This window comes from Chaetodon trifascialis, chromosome 17 (genome assembly GCF_039877785.1).
Source record: "Chaetodon trifascialis isolate fChaTrf1 chromosome 17, fChaTrf1.hap1, whole genome shotgun sequence".
Classification (NCBI taxonomy): Eukaryota; Metazoa; Chordata; class Actinopteri; order Chaetodontiformes; family Chaetodontidae; genus Chaetodon; species Chaetodon trifascialis.
Window position 1 is genome coordinate 10,497,692 of NC_092072.1, and position 20,449 is coordinate 10,518,140.

The 20,449-nt window shown below is 40.8% G+C and overlaps 1 protein-coding gene across 1 annotated transcript; it reads right to left on the minus strand.

Annotated features, from left to right (window-relative positions):
- Positions 1-2,499: 2,499 nt before the first annotated feature.
- On the minus strand, positions 2,500-20,115 carry LOC139346408 (synaptic vesicle glycoprotein 2A-like). The gene is made up of 13 exons (XM_070985458.1): positions 19,779-20,115; positions 15,029-15,775; positions 14,282-14,462; positions 13,378-13,529; positions 12,577-12,710; positions 12,274-12,363; positions 11,041-11,148; positions 9,948-10,036; positions 9,690-9,854; positions 9,400-9,533; positions 6,255-6,461; positions 6,005-6,164; positions 2,500-4,502 (listed from the first exon to the last, which is right to left on the minus strand). The coding sequence occupies exons 2-13, from the start codon at positions 15,636-15,638 to the stop codon at positions 4,319-4,321; spliced, it is 2,214 nt and encodes a 737-aa protein (XP_070841559.1). The 5' UTR covers positions 15,639-15,775; positions 19,779-20,115; the 3' UTR covers positions 2,500-4,318.
- Positions 20,116-20,449: the final 334 nt, after the last annotated feature.

A 20,449-nucleotide genomic window follows, 5' to 3' on the forward strand; every position in this document is an offset into this window, starting at 1 on the left:
CAACACGGAATAGATTTTTGTGTCATACTGAACCTTTTTTTTTTTTTGGACTTGTTTTCCTTGATCTTTTGTTTCACAAATTCCAAACTTGCACGTACAAACATCTACAGTTTCTACACACAGTACATTGAATTTTGAATTGAACTCACATTTAGAGTAGAGCTTTTAGCATTTCATAAACAGGTCAGAGTCAAACTAAAGAAAAACAAACAAACAAAAATTCCTTCAGTCCAAACTACAGCGAAGGATTCTTGCAGTTCTTGGCAGATGAAGGAGTTGTTTTCTGGCATGGGTCGGTCCCATTTTTCCCCAGTCCAATCAGGACTGATCCACGTGAGTCGAGAAGACAGATATCATGCCATAAAAAGCCCTCCATCGTTTTATCAGACCGCCATCATTAAGGGAAGCCTTCAGACTGATGTCACTGCTGTCATCATAGATAAAACTCAAACCAGTGACCCTTCTGAGAGTTTATACATATGTATATATATTATATATATATAGAATGAAAATTCTACACATAGTAACATTAAATAGTAAACTTTTACATTTTGGACAGGAGCTTCAATTTGACAGAGGGGGCTCTTTTGATGAGTCGATAAAGTGTGGTCCATTTGGATTTAACTCTGACTTCCTGTTTGCTCAGAACTGGGGAATGCCTCCACTTTATTGCTCACACTTGCCCCTTTTAAAACAGACTCACATGGACAAACAAGTTTTTGTCAAATTGTACTTTCATCGTCTGCTCCCTTTGCCTAACTGTATTGCCTTTTCCGGCCTTATCTTGTACCTCTGTGACAAGATGAATTGCACAATTACAGGCGTCCTCCTCAGAAGTTCAGGCATATATATAAAAAGGAGTTACCTGGGTCCAAGGTAAACAAGGAGCACAGTCACCACTAACTTACTTTCAGGACACATACTCAAGTTTCACCAATTTTAACCCCACTTTGATTAAGAACAATCACTGCAAGCAACAAATCTATGTCATCATACAACAATGAAAACACTAGTTCTTGCTTTAGACAAAAACAGCTGGCATACAGGACGTCCAAGAAGTCAGACAATACGATACAAACATGCGTCACGATCGGTTGAATACAGAAGGATTAGGGGGTGAAGTCGTCATTGTGAATTTAAGATGTGATCCTTTTCCGTATTTCTAAGCAGAGAACAGACCGCACGTTATCTCGGAGGCTGGCTGTCTTTGACGGGATATCAGCAAAAGAGCACCCGAGTCTATCATGAAGAACAAAACATTAAATTCTATACTGCATATATTGCATTAGGTTGCTTTTTTTTTCCTCTTATAGTGTAAATATATTTCCGTGGTCCCAAACTGAGCTGTGTTCATCGCAGGGATGAAAACACTGCAACCAAAAAAAGTAGAAAAATATGTGACGGACAGTTTTGAGTCAGCTTATACACACACACGCACATACACACACACACACACACATACAGCCACACAACACACCCAAACAGTCTCTCCAACATGAACGAGACAGGACACTTTTGTTCATGAAATACGCTCAAGAAAAACAGTAAATGAGAGACTTAAACCTCAGAATATAATTGAGATTTGACAGCAGTAGTTCAGCATTTTGAGGAATACTCTTATTCGGGTTAAGTGAAAAGATGCCACTGCTCTCATGCCTGTGCGCTGAATAGGAAGCTGCAGCCTGACTGGAAATAGGGGGAAACAGCTAGCCTGGCTCAGTCCAAAGGTAACAAAATCTGTCGACTAAAACCTCATAAGCTCAAGATTTAACACATTATATCTACTTTGTACAATCCGCATAAGAACCACAGTGTAAAAACAAGTTTAAGTGTAATGTGCTGAGTAATTCCTTCAGATGTTTCCTAACTGTTTCCTCCCATTTCTCGCTTTTATGCTAAGCTAACTACCTCCTGACTTAAACTCCTTACTGAAGCACAGACGAGAGAGTGGCATCAATCCTCTCATCTGACTCTGCAATAAAGTGAATAAGCAACCTCATCATACTGTCAAATTATTCCTTCAAAGTCTCTCTCTTGCGCGCGTGCACACACACACACACACACACACACACACACACACACACACACACACACACACACACACACACACACACACACACACACACACACACACACACACGATCCAGAGGACGTCTTTAGGTCAAATAACAGACTCTACTGGGCAGCAGCAACACACCTGTACTCACTCGCTGATTGTCAGAACACATATTGATGTACACCTTTGGAGAAATGATACTGAAGTCGTGATATGTTTAAAGAAGGGTCTAAATTAACTTTCCTTTAGGGTGATTGCTTCCAATTTAGATCAAAGTCACAACAGGCATTTTTTGTCTGTGTAATTGTGTCATCGTTACAGACAGTATCATACAGGAACACAGTGGATGCAGTAAAGGAATGTCAGGAACAGGAGCCCTTAAAATTAAATTAATGATTTGTAATCTGTTTTTTCTTTGTGCCGCACTGCCTGATCACGAGGACTTTTTTTTTCTTTTCTTTTTTTTTACTGATTGTTCTTCTTTCGGTCCAGTTTAAAGGACAAGTGTATTCAACTCCTGCCAATCGATGCCCCTGAATCTTACACACTGGTCCTTTAAATTGTGCTCATGAGTATGATGAAGTCATACTAGAACTCTGAAGAGGTATTAACAAATTTTAAGAAAGATACTGCATTGATTGTATGTTTTGAACAAAAAACAGAAAAACTAACAACCAATTAACTTTAAAAAGAAAAAAAAAAGATTAAGTCAAGGTTTTTTCCAGAGCTTTCATTCTCTATGAACACTGCAGCAAACTGCTGACACAGTAAATGAGATGTGGTTGAAATCTCTGCAAAAAGCTACAAAGTGGACCTTGGCTTAAGATTTTTTTTTTTTTTTTGTTAAGACTGAACTTTCACACTCAATCAAATGACTTGTTTTGTGACTTGGTTTCATCTTAAGGCTAATTAATGCAGCTATGCATATGGGACGGAGCTGGAAAACTATCCTGTACGTCCAACAATTTGGTGTTTAGTGGTGCTGAAACATAATACCAGCTGTAAACGTGGTCTGAACATTTCACCACACCTGAGCTACTACATGAGTTATACGCTGACGTGATTATTTCTGAATTAGCCTGAAACATGTTGTTGGACTGGTAAAATATGCTCTATGTGGCATAAATGATGGCGGTTACGTGAATGAATCAGACACTTTCTCTTGTCTCACATAACAAAGACACGCATGCAATCCCACACACACAACTAGTTTAGCAAATATTACACTAAATATCTGCTCTCACATTAAGCACTTGACCAAAGTCCGTCCCACAGACATTCCTGTGCTGCAGGCATGAACATCATCACACTGCCACAGCTGTATGGTTCAACAACAGGGAGGGAAAAACATTAGTTTAACACTGAACATTGAGGAACTGGATCATCCCATTTACAACAGAGAATCCTGTGAAATGCATCTTTGCCTGTCTGTGTTTTGAGGCTGCAAGCAGAGGAGCAGGCTGGATTTATGCAGGGACAAGAAACAACTGAATCGTCTGTTTCTGAATAAACCGAGCCTCGATGGAACGTCTCAATATTACAGAAAACAAGAGCTCTCAGCGGGTCTGGCTTCAGCAGGCGGCAGTGGTCAAGGATCATGGGAGTTTTTAGAGAAAATATATCCAGCCAAAGGAAAACTTTTCATCAAACGCAAGCATCAGTCTGAATGGAAATGTGAGGTGAATTGTACCAGTAGCATCACGGCAAATTAAAAAGCAGCACTGAAAGCCAGTCACTGAGGTCGAGGACGGACGAGAGAGAAGAACACTGCAGTCGTATTTGAAAAATCGAACACGCACATAGACTAAATCCTTTCACGTCTCACCATCAATGGCTTTTTTTTTTTCAGTCTCTTCTCTTCAGTTGACTTTCTTCTCTAGTGATATATGTGGGCCAGTGAGAGAAAACTCCCAGAACGGAACATTTTATCCACACTGCACACCACAAGTTGTACTGCGTCACCCACTTTTGAAAAGATCTGATGTTTCTGGTACCTGACAGTTCAGCTGAAAGCATTATCATTCAGATATCAAGACACAGCTATTAATTTCTGCACCTGTGTGCAATTCTCTTAATCACTGTGGCTCTGTTTAGACTTTGGATGATGCAATCCATGTTTCAAAGGATTCTGGGCTTACAATGGGGATGGCAGTCTGTTCTGTTGGCGTGTGGCGGGCAGCGCTGAAGCTCTCAGGGATGTTCGGTCTAGTTTTCAAACACACACTCCGGCTGTGCTCTGCTGCCCACTGCTGGTCGTTTGCTTTACTGCAGCACTTGGCCTCGCGTTTCAGGCAACTTTGTTGCAAGGAAACTACCTGCGGCAAGAGCGCCAGCGGCAAATAAGATGGGCACGGCCTTGGTGATGCCGACAAATGACTGGAAGATGCTGATGCCCAGGACGGCCGCCAGCTTACAGAGAGCGTTCAGGAAGCCGAACGCCGTGGTCCTGAACACAAGAACAAAGAGGAAAACACAATCACAGTGAGGAGTACAAATGATAACAATCAATAATTCCCTACTTAAGCTTATCTGGATTTAGTGTATTTGAAAACATATTTTCTTTTATCACACTTCTACTGTCTCTGTTGTAATTTGTGGTAGAGGTGAAACACAAAATCTTCACAGCTGTTTGTGTAGTTTTGATGGTACTGCTAATTTTTATTGTGTCATTATTCATTATTTTTCAATGGATCCACCTTAAATTTGACAGGGTGGTGTTAGTCTTCCTGGGGTCCTCATTAACACAACAATAACAAATACAAATTAAAATCATGCTGTATCAATAAGACATAAAACGCACTCAGAAAACAAATGAGAGCCCCACACATAAAACAACAGCCACCCATGATGTCATGCTGTGCCCACCCCCATGGACCGATGAGACACTGAAGATCTGCTGCTGCTGTCAGATGACAATAATTTCTTCTGCACAACACTGCAAACAAAGAGCTTTGTTTCCTCTCTACAAGTGAAATCTACCAGAAATACCATTCCCTGAAAACACAACTTTTTATGATCCCACTAGAAGGAGTCATCAAAGGACATTTCTTTTGATGAAATCATTAAATCACGAATAAAACATGAAATGGACCTTCAGTCTCAAGTTAATCATATTGCAGACAAAGCCTTTCTTCATTAGTCAGACCATTAAGCCTTCATGTTTCTGAAGCTAACGAAGTAGAAGTGAGCTGTGCCCACAGATCTTTGAACACGAGATGAATATGAACAGATGAATGCTACACTGCAATATGTTTTTATGGCTCATACAGAATAAGATGTAAAATACTAGGATATATTCCTCATTTTTACCTATTTTTAATAATTTACTTAGAATAAAAATTCTGATTCTAAGCAAAACCCAAATAGACTTTAAAGGAATAGTTCAGCATTTTGGCCGAATACTGTACTTTAGTTCCATATGGGGAAAGAGTTATTTAACAATATCAGTACTTTCACGTCTGTCTGTTAAATACGTAGCTGGAGCCAGCAGCTGGTTAGCTTAGCTTAGCAGAAAGACTGGAAACTGGGGGAGACAGCTAGCCTTCCTCTGTCAAAATGAAACAAAAGCCGCTGACCAGCACTTCTCATTACACTCGCTACACTCCAGCGTTGTATGGATTAAACAAACAAGGACCAACGCTTTAATTAGTAGACAGACTTTTTTTACCTTTAGGTTCACTTGGGTGCTCTGCTTAAAAAAAACAGTAATGTCTGCGTTTCCATAAAGTGAGGCAAAAAGGCAGCGCCAGAGGTCAGAACCATAAATGTGTGTAAATGTATTTGCGATCAATCGGCTGACAAATCTGCTGATGCGTTTTGGCCAGAAGCAATCATCAGATCATGCATGATGGCAGTGAGCTGTGTTTCTAAAGGACGCGTCATGTGATCACCAATCAACAGAAACAACTGGACCTGTACACCTGCAAGTGTTGGTGCATCTCATGTTACCTTTTATCCGAGGGGTAGAGCTCCACTGTTATCACATCCAGGGCGTTCCACGAGGCGATGCTGATGCCCCCAAACAGGCACAAGAGGGCGATCATCCCTGACTCGCTGTTGCCGAACATCAGGAAGAAGCAGCTGACACAAGATATGACACTGGATCCCGCTGGAGAGAGATAGATAGAGGAGAATTACAATAAGTCAAACAGCCTCTATGGCCAAGAGAGAATTAGCTGCACTGATTAGATTTACCTACCCAGCATCCTTAAACGCCCAATTTTGTCCATTAATAGAGCTGACACAATGTTGCCAGGCAACACTGCCAACGTGCCGAGGAAGTTGACAAAGTATATCATGTAGGCATTGTTGAAGTCGTCGCTGAAGTCGAGCATGCAGCCCTCCTTGTTGTGGAGAAACGTGCTGTTGATCAGTTTACAGTTTATAAACCTGTATTTGAACAAATCTGATGACAGAGGAAAAGGGGACATAAAGAAGTGTTAATGATATGTAAAAAAAAAAAATCTGAAATTCATGAATATTTGAGGATTTTGATTGACACAATTTTCAAATCTCAGTGTTTTCAGCCAAACGCCAGATAAGACAACAGAGGAGCTGTTGGAAAATGTTGATACACTCATCTAAAAATCACCTTCATTTGATAATGTGGGCTTTCAGGGGCCTTTTTTGCCCTGGGATTTACTTTACAGGCAACACAGGCTTATTTACAGATGTTGTTAGGGCTGTTTGCATCTGAGACAGGGACTGAAGACACTCATCAAGGCTTAAACTATACTGTCAGTGATTAAATAATGTAATCTAAGTTTCTATTTACAGTTAATCATCTCCTAAAAGATGTTGGAAGCGACTGAAAGGCAGTAAAGGATAATATTTATAGCAAAGATTGTAGTACAGATACATCATTTACCACATTAAGTAGTAACAGAGATCGAAAATAGAAAGATTTGCATAGCATTTATATTCTTTTGGTTCTACTATCATTATTATGGATTATTATGGAAAGCATTTCATTTTTATGTTTTGGCTGAGGAACATTTGACTTCATTGTGTCCTCCCCCACATCTGAAACCAAACCTACAGTACGAACGTGCATGAGTGATTCGTTTTCCAGCAGCATGGAAAGAGGGGACTGAATGATCTCTCAACAAAAGAAACCAGGACATTTGCACAGCCACCACACAAGCAAACCTCTGTCAGCGGCTGTTCTCAATCAAAATTCCTTTCAGGCAAAGAGTCTAAACATACAAAAGCATCCATCACTGCGGACTTTCTAAAGTAAATAACAGGGGGGAAATAGAAAAGGTCAGAATTGTGTTGCATTCTCTATTAAAACCAGCTTTCCTCGAGGTTACGAGCTCTGTTAGTTTACTCCCTGTTCAGACTTCGCTGTCTGCAAATGCACAAACTGCACGATTACATTTTCTGATGACCCTATAACAGTGTTATTAAGGGGAGTCAGGCATAAAAGTGCTGAATGATCATAAAATTGTGATGCACAAATGACATAAACATAAAAGAATGTATCATTGGCTGCAGGGATGAGAAGATACTGGCGCTGTAAAAGCTCCTGTGGAAGTGAGGATGTTGAGATTTAAGGCTTATGCTGGCAGAGTAACAGCCTCTCTGTTTTCTCAGGCACAATCCAACATATCGACTGGAAGCACGAGCAGAAATCAAAACCACACAGCAAATGTCCACCATGAGCTACAGCTTCCACATCAACAAACGGAGCTTCAAAAGATCCTTTTCATGCGTTTTTGTGCACATTTACACACAAAGCTTTCACATAAATGAGCTGTAGATGCTGTAAGTTACAGGTTGTGATCGCCTCAGAAGCTGATAACAGAACCTGACACAAATGATGTCAAATGTGTTTTTTGTGTCGAGTCTAAGGAGAGCTTTGGTTCTGATTATCCAGTTAACACACTCTTCCATCTGTTATTTCCTAATAATGAAGCTCTGTTCCACAGCTAACCCCATCTGCTCTCTGCTGTCGAAAACATTTGGCCTGGATTTGTTCATGTTGCTATGCTAACAGCGCTACGGTGGCATAACTCTACTATTACTACTACTACTACTATTTGTGGTGAGAATGTGTGTGTGTGTGTGTGTGTGTGTGTGTGTGTGTGTGTGTGTGTGTGTGTGTGTGTGTGTGTGTGTGTATGCATGTAGTTCAGGGTGTAGTTCAGTACATACGGAGGGTGGGAGGGATGGGTTTTTATTGTTGTTCTGTTTTTATTTATATTGTTTTCAACTCTTGTAAAGCACTTTGTGTTGCATTTCATTGTGTATGAAAAGTGCTATATAAATAAAGTTTGACTGGTAACTCAGGGATACTAGCAAGGGTTTCTATGGCTGCAGTCCTGCTGAACAGCCATGTTTTATCTTTTCTCTGTACTTTAGGTCGCAATAAAACTAATTAAAAATTCATGTTTAATCTGAAATGATCCACGTTTTTGCTGAGCAGCTATGTAATGACAACATAGAGACTGTCACTGGTCCACTGCAGTTACAGAACGGGAATGCTCAACCATGGCGTCGACTGCTTCACTTCTGATATGTCTTGTGTAAAAAACATCTCATGAACATGATGTATGGCCTTTAAGGCTGAGCTAATCAATATTTCTGTACTAACAATGGATCAGCTATGTGTAATGCGAAAGGAGATGTTCACATATAATTGTCACCAGGCTCTACAGACACTCACTGCTCTCATCAGTATTGTTTCCAGATGCAGCAGGCAGCTGTTTTCAGTAAAAAAAAAATCTCTGATAAACCCACTGTACGCGACCTGCTCAGCACCAAGAGGCAGAGTTTCCAACTAGCTGGTGAACACAGTGCAGCATTCAGCAGCTAAAGAACCAGATGTTTGCCTCAGGAGATGGTGGAGACAAAAACAGAGCAAGAAAGGAGAGCGATTTAGATTGAGAGTGGCTTTTTATGTGGTGGCCAGAAGCACAACTCCAAATTAATGCTAATGTTGCTCCATGTCTGTTTGCTGAAACATACACCAACTTTTCAAGGTGATATCATGTCATTGTTGTGCCTTCAGTTGGTTGCAAATGGCCAAAACATGAGTTAATGCATGTTTTAACTGAATATCTTTGGGTTTTGGACAGTAAACTGTCAATGCTCGTCATGGACATTATTATTATTATTATTATTATTATTATTATTATTATTATTATTATTATTATTATTATTATTATTATTATTTCAGATTCTACAGATGAAACGATTGCAAAATAAAACATTTTTTAACATTAATCCATAATCTAATTGATCGTTACTTGCAGCCTTCATTAAAACTCCCTGATGATGCTGACTGTCCAGCTTGGTGGACATCATCACTGAGCATGAGATGAATTTCCGTTCATATTTACCTGTGTTATAGAACAAACTTGCAATGAAGGTGCAGTTTCTGAAGAAGGAGTGTGTGGAGGTGATGTCCTCAAAGTAGCACTCCTCAAACACAGAGTCCTCAAACACCATGGACTTCATCTTCAGGTTGAGGAACCTGGGGAGCAGGTCACAGCTTCTCAGTTTTGTATTGTATATTTGCTTCTGTTTAGTAGTTTTTAAATGTAAATCTGATCATAGCGCTGACTAATTCACCCCTGCTTAACTACAATAACTGTCCCGGAACAAAGACTGCAGCTCATAAAACACTCACTTGTCATTAAAGTAGTGTCCTTGGCGATGCACTTGGTTTTCCAGGGTGAAGTTAAAAGTGATATGCTCCACTCGTTCCTTAGTGAAGGTCTTTGTGCGTGATTCATACTCCTGCTTCTGGATGTACTTGATCATGTCTGGGAACCACACCGTCAGACCGTAATAGCTGCAAAGTTTTAAGAGTCAGGAGACATGAAATAAGCCTCAAAAGTGAACGTGATTGACCGTAGAGCAAAGCTTTTATGAGTCTTTAGTTTACCTGAAAGACATGGTAAACCAAACAGCCATGAGCATGAAAGTCGTCCTTTTATATTCTGGGCTGAAGCAGGCAAGAATGTTATTCCGTATCTGCAACATGTGAACAGGAAACACACAAGTTTTGATAAAGAAAGCTCAGGAGATAAGAGTTCATCTTCTCATAAAACACACTGCCTATACTCTTACTTGAACCTTATGATAATATTTGAGTTTCTGAGCAATAACATGCAACTTATAGAGCCAGAATTAACATTATGAATGAGAGATAAAACAGCAGCAAGGCCGGTTTTCCAAACAAAACAAAACAAAAAAAAGGTCAGACCCTCTTTGCTTCCACATGAAACTACAGCTTTGCAACTTCAACTTTAAGAGTGTTAAGAAGGCATTAAGCCAGTGGTGGAGTAGCACAATCAGAAGAAAATGGAGTGTGTAGGCGTGCAGCAGAACGTAGGCTGAATACAAATTAAAATCGGACACAAAGCCAATGACGCGTCTGCCCGGAGCAGTGGTGCTGCAACAATGTGCAGCACTATGACAACACAAGTTTAAACACAAGACAGTCAAATACAAATAAGAAGATTGACAAGACAAGATGCACATTTGTTTCACAAAATACAATTTCAGGAGACAAGAAGCGCAATAGAAAGTCTGCACACAGAAGAAAAAAAACGAAGACTTTATCGATTTTCCGTTTAATTCACTCATAAAGTTAGACGTAGGTCAAGAAGTCAAAAATAATTAATAAGGAATAAGATGGCATTTCAAGCCTCTTAGCTACTCTGGTCCTTGCTGCCACCTACACCTCCATCCACGCTGTTTGTTTCCGGCGATGCCAGCTCCACTGAGGCCTTTTAAAAGGCATGCTCCGAGCTGTGAAAGGCCTCATACTCTGGTGCAATAACTGTAAGGCTGCTTTTGTAAACAGCAGTGATCTCAGATATCATCTCAGGGATGTTTTGTTGCATGCTTCTAAAACTTGATTACAGAACTGCCTGCGCAACAACAAATCTCCTCATCGTTCAAACAAACCCACAGATGATAAATTACAGACACTGAATGTGAATTCTGTGTTTTTCTTTCCCAACTTCACTCACCTGCTGGGAGAGGCTCATAATCTTCAGTCTGTAGCGCTGCCAGACTGGAGTATCGGTGCCACCGTCCACCAGCTCATCCATCTGTTTCACCGTCTTGATCGTGGTGACCTTGGATGAAAAAGACAGAGGTGTGACTTCAGTACCAGATGTCAGGAAATTACTTTTGATGGTAACCAATAAGTTTTCTAACTACAAATGAATTTCTAAGAAGGCTTTCTGAATCTCATTGACTGAAGTGTTTTTTTTTCAAGAGTTTAAATGTTTTTAGTGCCGACACACTGAAATATAGATAAGAAATGTGGATGCAGATGTTGTTTGGACCTTATCCATAACAATGGCAATGGTTTTAAAGTAAAGACTGGATCTGAAAATCTATTTCGTCATCTTTTTTTTGCATCAAATAGCAGCTAATGTCTTGTTATGTTAGGAAAAGTCATACAGCTGTGATCCCAGGTGAAAGTGGTTAAAGAAAAAAAGCACTTTTTTTTGATACCTCTCTCCATATGAAAACACAAAAACAACTGAAGTGCTGTCAAAAGCATGCCAAGCAAACTTGCAGCAATATAGCCATAACCCTAAAGCCATGCTGGCCAATCAGAAGCTTGAATAAAATCCAACCTCTCCATTACAAATCTTACCACAGTGAAGGTATGACCTGCCTTTGCCATAGTAGGATTATTATTTTGCAACCAGGTCTTGTCCAATACCAGCAAAGGTCTGCGTCGTGTGAGTGTTGGATTATGTAGCAGACAGTAAAAGTGGAAGAGTAACTGTACATTTATGTGTAAACTTGTAAAAAGTCTTGTTAGCAAGGTTAGCAACGACACTAATTTGACTGCATCCACCACAAAATCTGTCGTGACAAGCCATAAACTCAGTTTTCCATGTCTAAATGTCAACACTGCAAAAAGAGTTTCTCAGTATCTTCACCTTGGTAGGAGATTTCCAAAAGCTCTGTTTTCAGTGCACTGAAACATTTCATTTGTGTGTGAATGAAAGGCCAAACAGCTACGTTCGGACAAATACCGTGTACGTGTGGACTTGGCATATCTTTCTGAATACACTGCAGCTTACACTAAACTGCCAGTGACCTTTGTTGCATGTCAGACCCAAACTCTCTCTCCTCTCCTTACCTGTCATCATCTCTCCGCTGTCGGCTGTCTAATGAAAAATGGCCCAAAACCTTGGAAGGTTGTGATTTGAATACAACAACATTTCCTCAGAAATACTCACAGAAAACACTTTCTCTGGGTATCCCTTTGCTCGCATGTTCGTGTCGTGAACCTGCTTCAGAATCATCCAGCCTTCATCATGTTTGCCGTTCTGCTCGAGGAAAAAATAGACATCATACGGTGTAAGAGCTTCCTGTTAATTTTAGTTTTCTCTTTAATTTGTATGTATCTATATTGATTAACTGAAGTCAGAAGAAGAAATGATCCTTACTTGAGATACGAGTATTAATAATAACTCATATATTAGTAAAACCAGCTAATAATGTCAGACAGAGACTAACTGTCAACAAGCACATCTGCTAACCTCTAAGTAGAAGCGTGGGCTCTCTGGCATGGCGCTGAGGGCAGCGATGGCGGCAACACAAGGAAACGCACACACTAACACAAACACACGCCAGCTATGGAACTGATATGCTGAGCCCATCTGGAAACTCCATCCTGAGAAGACACACAAAAAAACAACACAAAGAAATGAGCTCACATAAGGTCAGACAATAAATCTTTATGAACCGCAGCCGAGAATATATTTAATTTGATGTGACACAGAATGAACCGTGGTCTTATTTTTCCTCCCTCCAGGGAAGTCAGAGGTCAGCCACAGTGCTGAGACTCTGGGAAGACAAACGGCCTAAAGCTGCATGGTTTGACCAACCGGCTAACCTCGCTTCCACAGCTCAAAACTGTGAGTTAACACTTTATTTGCTGCAAAAATAGTAGAAGTAGTTGGGAAATATGCTTTCTGGAAGGGAGTTAGACGAGAAGATTGAAACCACCCTTATGTCTGTCTGTTAAATATAAAGATACAGTCAGCAGCTGCTTAGCTTAGCTTAGCATAAAGACTTGAAACGGCTATCTTGTCTCTGTCCAGAGATAACAAAATCCACCAACAAGCACCTTTAAAGCTCACTAATTAACATATTATATCTAATTTTTAAAAAAATATGATCAATTGTAAAAATGACAATTCACTGTTTTAAGGGGGCTAACCAAAGAATTGTCCAATCAAATGAGACATAGCCTGTTATTTAGCGAGCTTTACCTTCATCAACGGTCCACCACGATTCATAAAAATGAAATAAATTCAGGGATAGTTTACTCTACTCACCATAATGTGGGATTATAGCCCAGGCCATGGCAGATGCGTATATTCCCCCAATCATCCAGAACATGCAGAGCCAACTGAGGTGCTCACCACGCTTCTCTTGGGCCAGAAATTCAGAATAGTAGGAAAACACGATGGGAATTGAGCCACCAATCCTGCAAAGATCAGAAAGCAACTGAGCCCAGAGCTGAACTAGAGTTAAGGTTGTCACATTAACGGCACTAATAAATAAAAGGTGAGTTTATTTATTTCATATTAAATATCCTAAAACACCATATATTCTCTATGCACTGTGTGCATAGAGACATCTATGTGATGTACTGAATATGGCAGACATGAGTGAGCAAATTTCTTCAAACTCCATAGAAACCGAACTTTTTACAAGTGGAGGCACCGCAGCTTGAATTTCCAACCTTTAATTTACTGCACAGGTTATTTTGTCTGGTCACTAAAGCTTTAACATTATTTGCTTGCATTACGCCATCAGCATGGTGCAAACTAACTCACAGAAGCTCTGTGGGAAACTGATTGATTTCACCACAAATGGATTTCACCATCTCAATTTGCCATTTGACTAAACCAGAGACTCTATTGTTTTTAATGAAGCAAAGAAACTTTACTATATGCTGGAAGATACGAAGACTGAACATCTATAATTCATTATCATTATTCTACTCACAAATTCAAAATAAATAAATAAATATATAACATACATAGTTCAGCTAAAGATTACATCCCCTGAGTGTTATTGATTGCAATTTATTGATTGTGAGGGGTGTGGGCTTTTTTAGCTTCTGCAGAGGGGCACACCAGAAAAAGTCTGAGAACCGCTGCTGTAAAGTAAAACCATATGAAGTGTTTCAGTGAAGCAAGTGACAAATCAGATCAGAATAATCTGTCAATTTACCCAACGCCTGAGAGGAGCCGGCAAAACAGAAAGGTGCTGTAGCCCTGGACAAAGGAGGAGAAGAAGGAGAAGACACTATTGATGGAGAGAGAGATGAGAAGAGACTGCCGACGGCCTATCCGGTCAGCGAGAGCCCCCCAGAGGAAAGCCCCAACCATCATCCCAAAATATACAATCAGACCTGTGGAGAGAGCAAAGGAAATGAGACTACTTCATGATGCAAAACGTCAGTGTTTGTTTAAATAAAGGATTTGGTAAATCATTCAATCATCCTCTACTGAAGACCTTTAAAAACAGATCACACGCCTGTAGTTTCCTTTAACAGCTGGGTAGTCAAGGTTTTTAGCAAACATCAAGCAGAAGCAAGTAGTGTATTTGTTGGGGACTATTTTCAGCCGCGGATTAATACACATTTGGCGCTCGACTGAGTATTATTGGCAGCAGTATGGCCCATATTCATGGTACTGAGGGAACATGTTTTGCAGTATAACAGCGAGGCTCACTGATGTGCTTTTAATTTTTTGTTTGTTTGTTGTTTGGATAACAACGAGGCTTTATGTCTCAGAGGAGTAAGTTATGTAAGGCTTTGGATCCACAGCCAATACTTTTTAGTTTGAAAAATTAACTTCTGGTTTTGAAGAATAAGAAACACATAGACTATACAGAGCTTTATCTTTTAAGGGACAAAAAAAATGCCTTGTGACACAACTGAAGGACGAGACACAATCACCTGAAGAAGCGTCTTACCTAGCATGCTTTTGTTAGGTTCAGACAGGCACATATCCTTCTCAGCACTGGGCAGGACAAACCCGACCACGAAGATCTCCACGCCGTCTGCCATGAGAGCCAGCCCCAGCACAAAGTACAGGGTCCACTGGAACTTCCCGTGACCACATTCTTGTAAAATGGTCTCATACTGTTGAGCCAGCTCTTCCTGGTCCTTCCTCCTCTCGGCCTCGGACACTCCGATATCTCTGAACTGCTGAGCGCCGGCCCTCACTGAGCCTGGACCTCCAGCCAGGCTGCCTTTGCCTGACTCTGCCCTGGGAATTCCTTGGTACTCGCCCTCGTAGATTTCATCATCCTCATCGTGACCCTCTGTGGAGTCACTGTGGCCGCCCTCATCATCGTTGGCTGCCTGGCTGTCTCCACGGTAGTAGCCTCCATCCTGGCTTCCCTGCATGGGGTAGTCATCATCATCATCCTCTTCAAAACGGCTGTAGGAGCGCTTGCTGTACTCATCGCTCACCCGATCGACTGAACGGCCAACCTTCTTAGATGCTTGCCGCTTGACTTCTTTGGCAATGTCTTTGGCACCTTTTATGAATGCAGTCCGATTTTGGTAACCGTCCTCCATTTTAAAGAGGTTTGGAAGATGCAAAAGTGGTCAGAGGTTTAGGAGAGAGGCCACCTGAACGTGCTGGGAGTTTGTTCAGGATACACCTCACAGATTTGACTCAAGAGTTGACTCCCGGTTGACCGGTCTTCTTTTGTCTATGGAGAAAATGGAAGTATAAATTAACAAATCTTGTGTTTGTTCAGAATGATTCAGGTACGCAGTGGTAGGCTTCATGCAAAGGTGCTTTGTTATCAGTAAAAGCATTTGATGTGAACTTGAAAACCATCGGTGCACATTTCTGGTGACCTATTACAGTATATAGATTATTGAAATTCCTGTTGGCCAGTAAATCAAAGAACAAACAAGCAAAAAGACAAAGAGGTGCAAAAACAACTACAACCAGTTGCAGAATGACTTCAAAAAGACACAAACAACCACAAAGAGACACAAGAAGACAACAAATATATGCTACACAACTACAAAAAGATGTAAAACAACCATAAAATAACTACAGAGATGTAAACAACTACAAAGAGACACAAAACGACCACAGAGACACAAAAAAAACTGTGAAGAGACACAAGATGACTACAAAGAGACACAAAATAACTACAAAGATGTGGCAAGTGACTACAAAGGGCCATTAACAACTATCAAAACATCCAAACAACTACAAAGAAACATACAATGACCACAGAGGCAAAACGTGACTACAAAGAAATACAAAACTACAACAGAGACAAAATGACTACAAAGATAGAAAGTCTACATAAATGACAATACACATATAGGTAAAAAGAGCTATCTATATATCTGTGTGTATAGATACATTCATTCTGCTAACCAAACCAGCTCTCCAGCCATTAATGGTGCGTTTGCAGACTACACCTGTTGCATCTGTACTTCTACCCGGCATGTGTTCACTGCTGAGTCACAGATGGGTCTGAACAGTAATTACAGGGCGAGGAATCAAGCCTTGAATAGTGAGAGTGATTTTTAATGGATGTTTCTCGGTGTGGAAATGCCCTAAATGCTTCAGTTCAAGTTCATGGAGAAGAGCTACAGTACGTGACCGTGACTCAAATGTAATGTGACGGAGATAATGCTCAAAAGGAGCAGACACTAGCTAGGACTAAAAGAACATCGCTGTAAGACCTTCACCATTTATGTTGTCATCCCATAACATCCCACATGTTAACACATTTAACACGTCCTCATTATTTCTTTTAAAGACTCACGAAATCCTGCACAACAATATGATTTAAGTGATAACAATTCAGGTTTCACAATAACACATTAACAATATTGGAGAAAATTAATCAAGTATACGTCTTGGATTAATCAAATAAAGCTGTAAATGTCCCTCAATTGAAAAAGTGAACAACTGCTGACTTAAAGGAGCTGGGTGTCAAAACAAATGAGGCTTGAAATTGAGAAAAAGAAGCCAGAAAATTGACGTTCATCTCACTTGTCTGCTGCAGTATCACATCTCCTTTCGAAAAAACAACACTTATACGGCACTGACTCGCGTAGCTCACTGACAATACCCACGCTCATATGCTTTTCCATTAAGACACTGTGTGCTCGGGTCGCCGTGCAATAAAACGACATGTCACTTTGATTTTTTGGTGCGGGGAAACAACAGACACATACTGAGAGACATCACCACAACACTCACTTTGACCCCTGTCTTCCAAAATGAGGTCTGACAGGTAATAACGGGCTGACGGAGCTTTAAATGCCAGGTATACGGTATAGAAAAGGGCCAGACATAGGACTTTCTGAGGTCAGGGGTCAGGATCATTTTATAAATAGAAACCTGTGAAATTAAATAGTGTTATTGTGGTATTAAATTTGTTTCTTCAATCATTCAACTTTATTCTATTTGTTTATATTTTCTGGAAGTTGGATCTCCTCACATCAAGGCCGTCTCCACACTTTCACAATATTATCATCATGAAATATATTTAGGCTAAAAAATATCAGAAGCAGCCTTTAAAACCCACAATGAGCAATTACAGAACAACAAAGCTGCTCTTTAGGTTGTTGTTAAAATCTCCAAATTAACATAAATACAAAGTGCATGACAACCGTGTCCTTAGTGAGAGCTACAGCGAAGAATGGCTTTATATTCATAGTTATCTAAGACCTTTATAGACCAGCATCTGTATCGTGATCAATGCGCAATACACGTGTTTGATTTCATCAAAACATCATGTCCACTCACAAGGCCACAGATCCTTTACTGTCAGCACGATGAGCAGATTTACTGGCACAGATCAAAGGAACCCCACAGGCCTGGTCAGCCAGGCTAAACTGTGGGACACTAACCTAATAATTCTCAAGCACTTACAGGCCTGTACTCACAAACCCTTGTGAACATAAGCACACAAGCCTGTGTAAAATAACATGTGCACCTGCACACACATGGTTTACCTGCACAGGTGTTTTCTGATGTCACAGCTTACTGGCATGCTTGAATAGAATGAAGCCATCGTTAATGTTATTATTAACACCTGTGCTTTTCCTACGTGTCCGCCGTTAGCTTGTTGCACTCTTCATGTCCTCTTCATGGCACTTAATTTGTTTTGAAGTTTGGTCGTGATTCCATCGTATGAAGCTCCACCCAACATTAACCTGAGCGGAGGTCTGATAGGACGTTCTCACAGGAGGACAAGCACAGGTGTCACTAATAACATTCACTCTGGCCCAGTATCAACCATGACAGCGAGCCAGCGTGCAAAAAACCAGAACCCTGAAACTGAGCCATCTTTCATTTTATTTCTTACACTCGGTGTTTTTCCTGCTGTCACATGTCCAAATTTTAGTGACACAAAAAGCAAAGCTCCACATTGATTTCAGAGATTTAAAATCTATTAAATTAATCAGCCTCTGTAGATGCATCATAGAAATAGATTAAAACATCAATAAAACTAAATCAATAATGTGCTTTAAGGTCATCAGTGCATATTACGGACTGTAAATGTGCAGGCTGAAATTGCAGTTTATTGTTTATTGTTCATTTGCTTTGGATCTTATATGCTTCTGCTGTCTAGACATAGATAGATAGATAGATAGATAGATAGATAGATAGATAGATAGATAGATAGATAGATAGATAGATAGATAGATAGATAGATAGATAGATAGATAGATAGATACTGAATCCTTCATGCAACAGGTAAGCCACAGATGCACTCCTTCAAAGCCCAGTTTTATGTCTTTTTCACAAAGAAAATAAAGTGCAAAGCAAACACTAATCAGACTCAACACAGGCTTTGAGCCCACTTTTCTGATTTCCTCGCTGTTGTCAAGTTGACAGCGTCTCTTCGGCTCCATGCAGCCTGTAACACACAGCGGTGTCAGCGGAGAGGAGCGGGCAGCTCTGAGGATGAGGGGGATGGATATTGTTGCTCCCTTGTTTGAGCGACCCTTTTTATTTATTTATTTTTGTCCACATTTTCCTCCCCCGGTCAAAAATCAATCAGCATCAGTTTACCACTTGCTCGCAAGGCCAGGCAGGGCAGATGGCCATCTTATGAAAGCGCTGGGAGATTTCAATCGGTCGTCAAGTGTCCTGATGAATAATCTGGACACCTGAAAACAACATTAACGACAGACACAGAAATCCGCTCGCAGGCTTAATATTATGCTTTTACAGGCCTGTTTTCAGGGCTGTTGCAGTATTTGTGATGTTATGTTTCAGTGCCTCACAGGATTGTTATTTTTCAGAAGCAACAATTGCCTAAAAGGACACAGATTAAATATGAGCAAATTTAAGCCTCAAATTAAATCATAATCGCCTCCATTGATGTTGAGGAAAAAAAAAGGCCTTCTCGCTAACAGGCCAATTTACAGAGCTCACAAATACGGCCGGATTAAAATATAATTGTGCCACAAATAGTAGCCGATTGTCCGCTCGCCTGCATCCTGACATCTGCGCTCATTCTCAGAAATCACACAGCAGCTTGTCACGACTTGGATTATAGGCCCTATTCACAAAATCCATCTTAATTGCTGTGTGAGGCAGCGGTTGCAGAACACGCCCATCGCCTCTTCCTCATGAGGTCTTAATGTTTTTTTTTTTTTAAATCCAGCGCTACAAGACGCCATCGGCCGCTAACAGTTAATCATCGTTTACGTTACATCCAAGCTCACCTTTATTCCTGCGACGTGGCCCCTCTTCAGCCTGGAGATGGTGATGAGGAGGATGAGGAGGAGGATGAGGATGGTGATGCGTACGAGGCTGTTGCTGTGAACCGAGTGATGATGCGGTGCGGTTTGGAGGAGAGAAGCCCACGCCATCCACACACACTCAAGTGATGTGCAGGGGTCCCCTCCCCCATGCAAAACCCTCACGAGCGCACGAGCACATTAACGCCTTCATATCTGGAGGGGTTTGGCGCATATCTGCACCCGATCTGCGCACATTTCCTTCAGCTTTGCACGGGCTGGTGCGCCTTTAAGCTCGTGCAAATTATGCTCTTCGCCAATCTAATGACAGTGGCGTGCATAACATGTTAAGAAACCCTGAATTTAAGTTAAATACACACTATATACGGCCATCACCGCACGCATGCGCGTACCAACGCCTCATTTTCAACATCTGCTTTTTTTTCTTTACAAATGCATTGTCTGTACACATGAATATCAGATTGTGACCACAGATAACGTACACGTGCAAGCACACCTGACTCCTGTTGCCATGCCAACCACTTGCCATATTCTTGGTCACTTCTACTGCATCAAGGCCTTTTAAGGAGACACGTGAGCTTTCCTTAGGGACAGTGTGATGTCACCATGACACCCACCATTCAAATGAAATTTCA

Coding starts and splice junctions, on each gene's coding strand:
- LOC139346408 (XM_070985458.1), bottom strand. CDS start 15,638: ATGGAGGACGGTTACCAAAATCGGACTGCATTCATAAAAGGTGCCAAA. Junction 12,364..12,576: donor GCCCACGCTTCTACTTAGAG/GTTAGCAGATGT, acceptor TTCCTCGAGCAG/AACGGCAAACATGATGAAGG. Junction 11,149..12,273: donor ACCCAGAGAAAGTGTTTTCT/GTGAGTATTTCT, acceptor TTTTCATCCAAG/GTCACCACGATCAAGACGGT.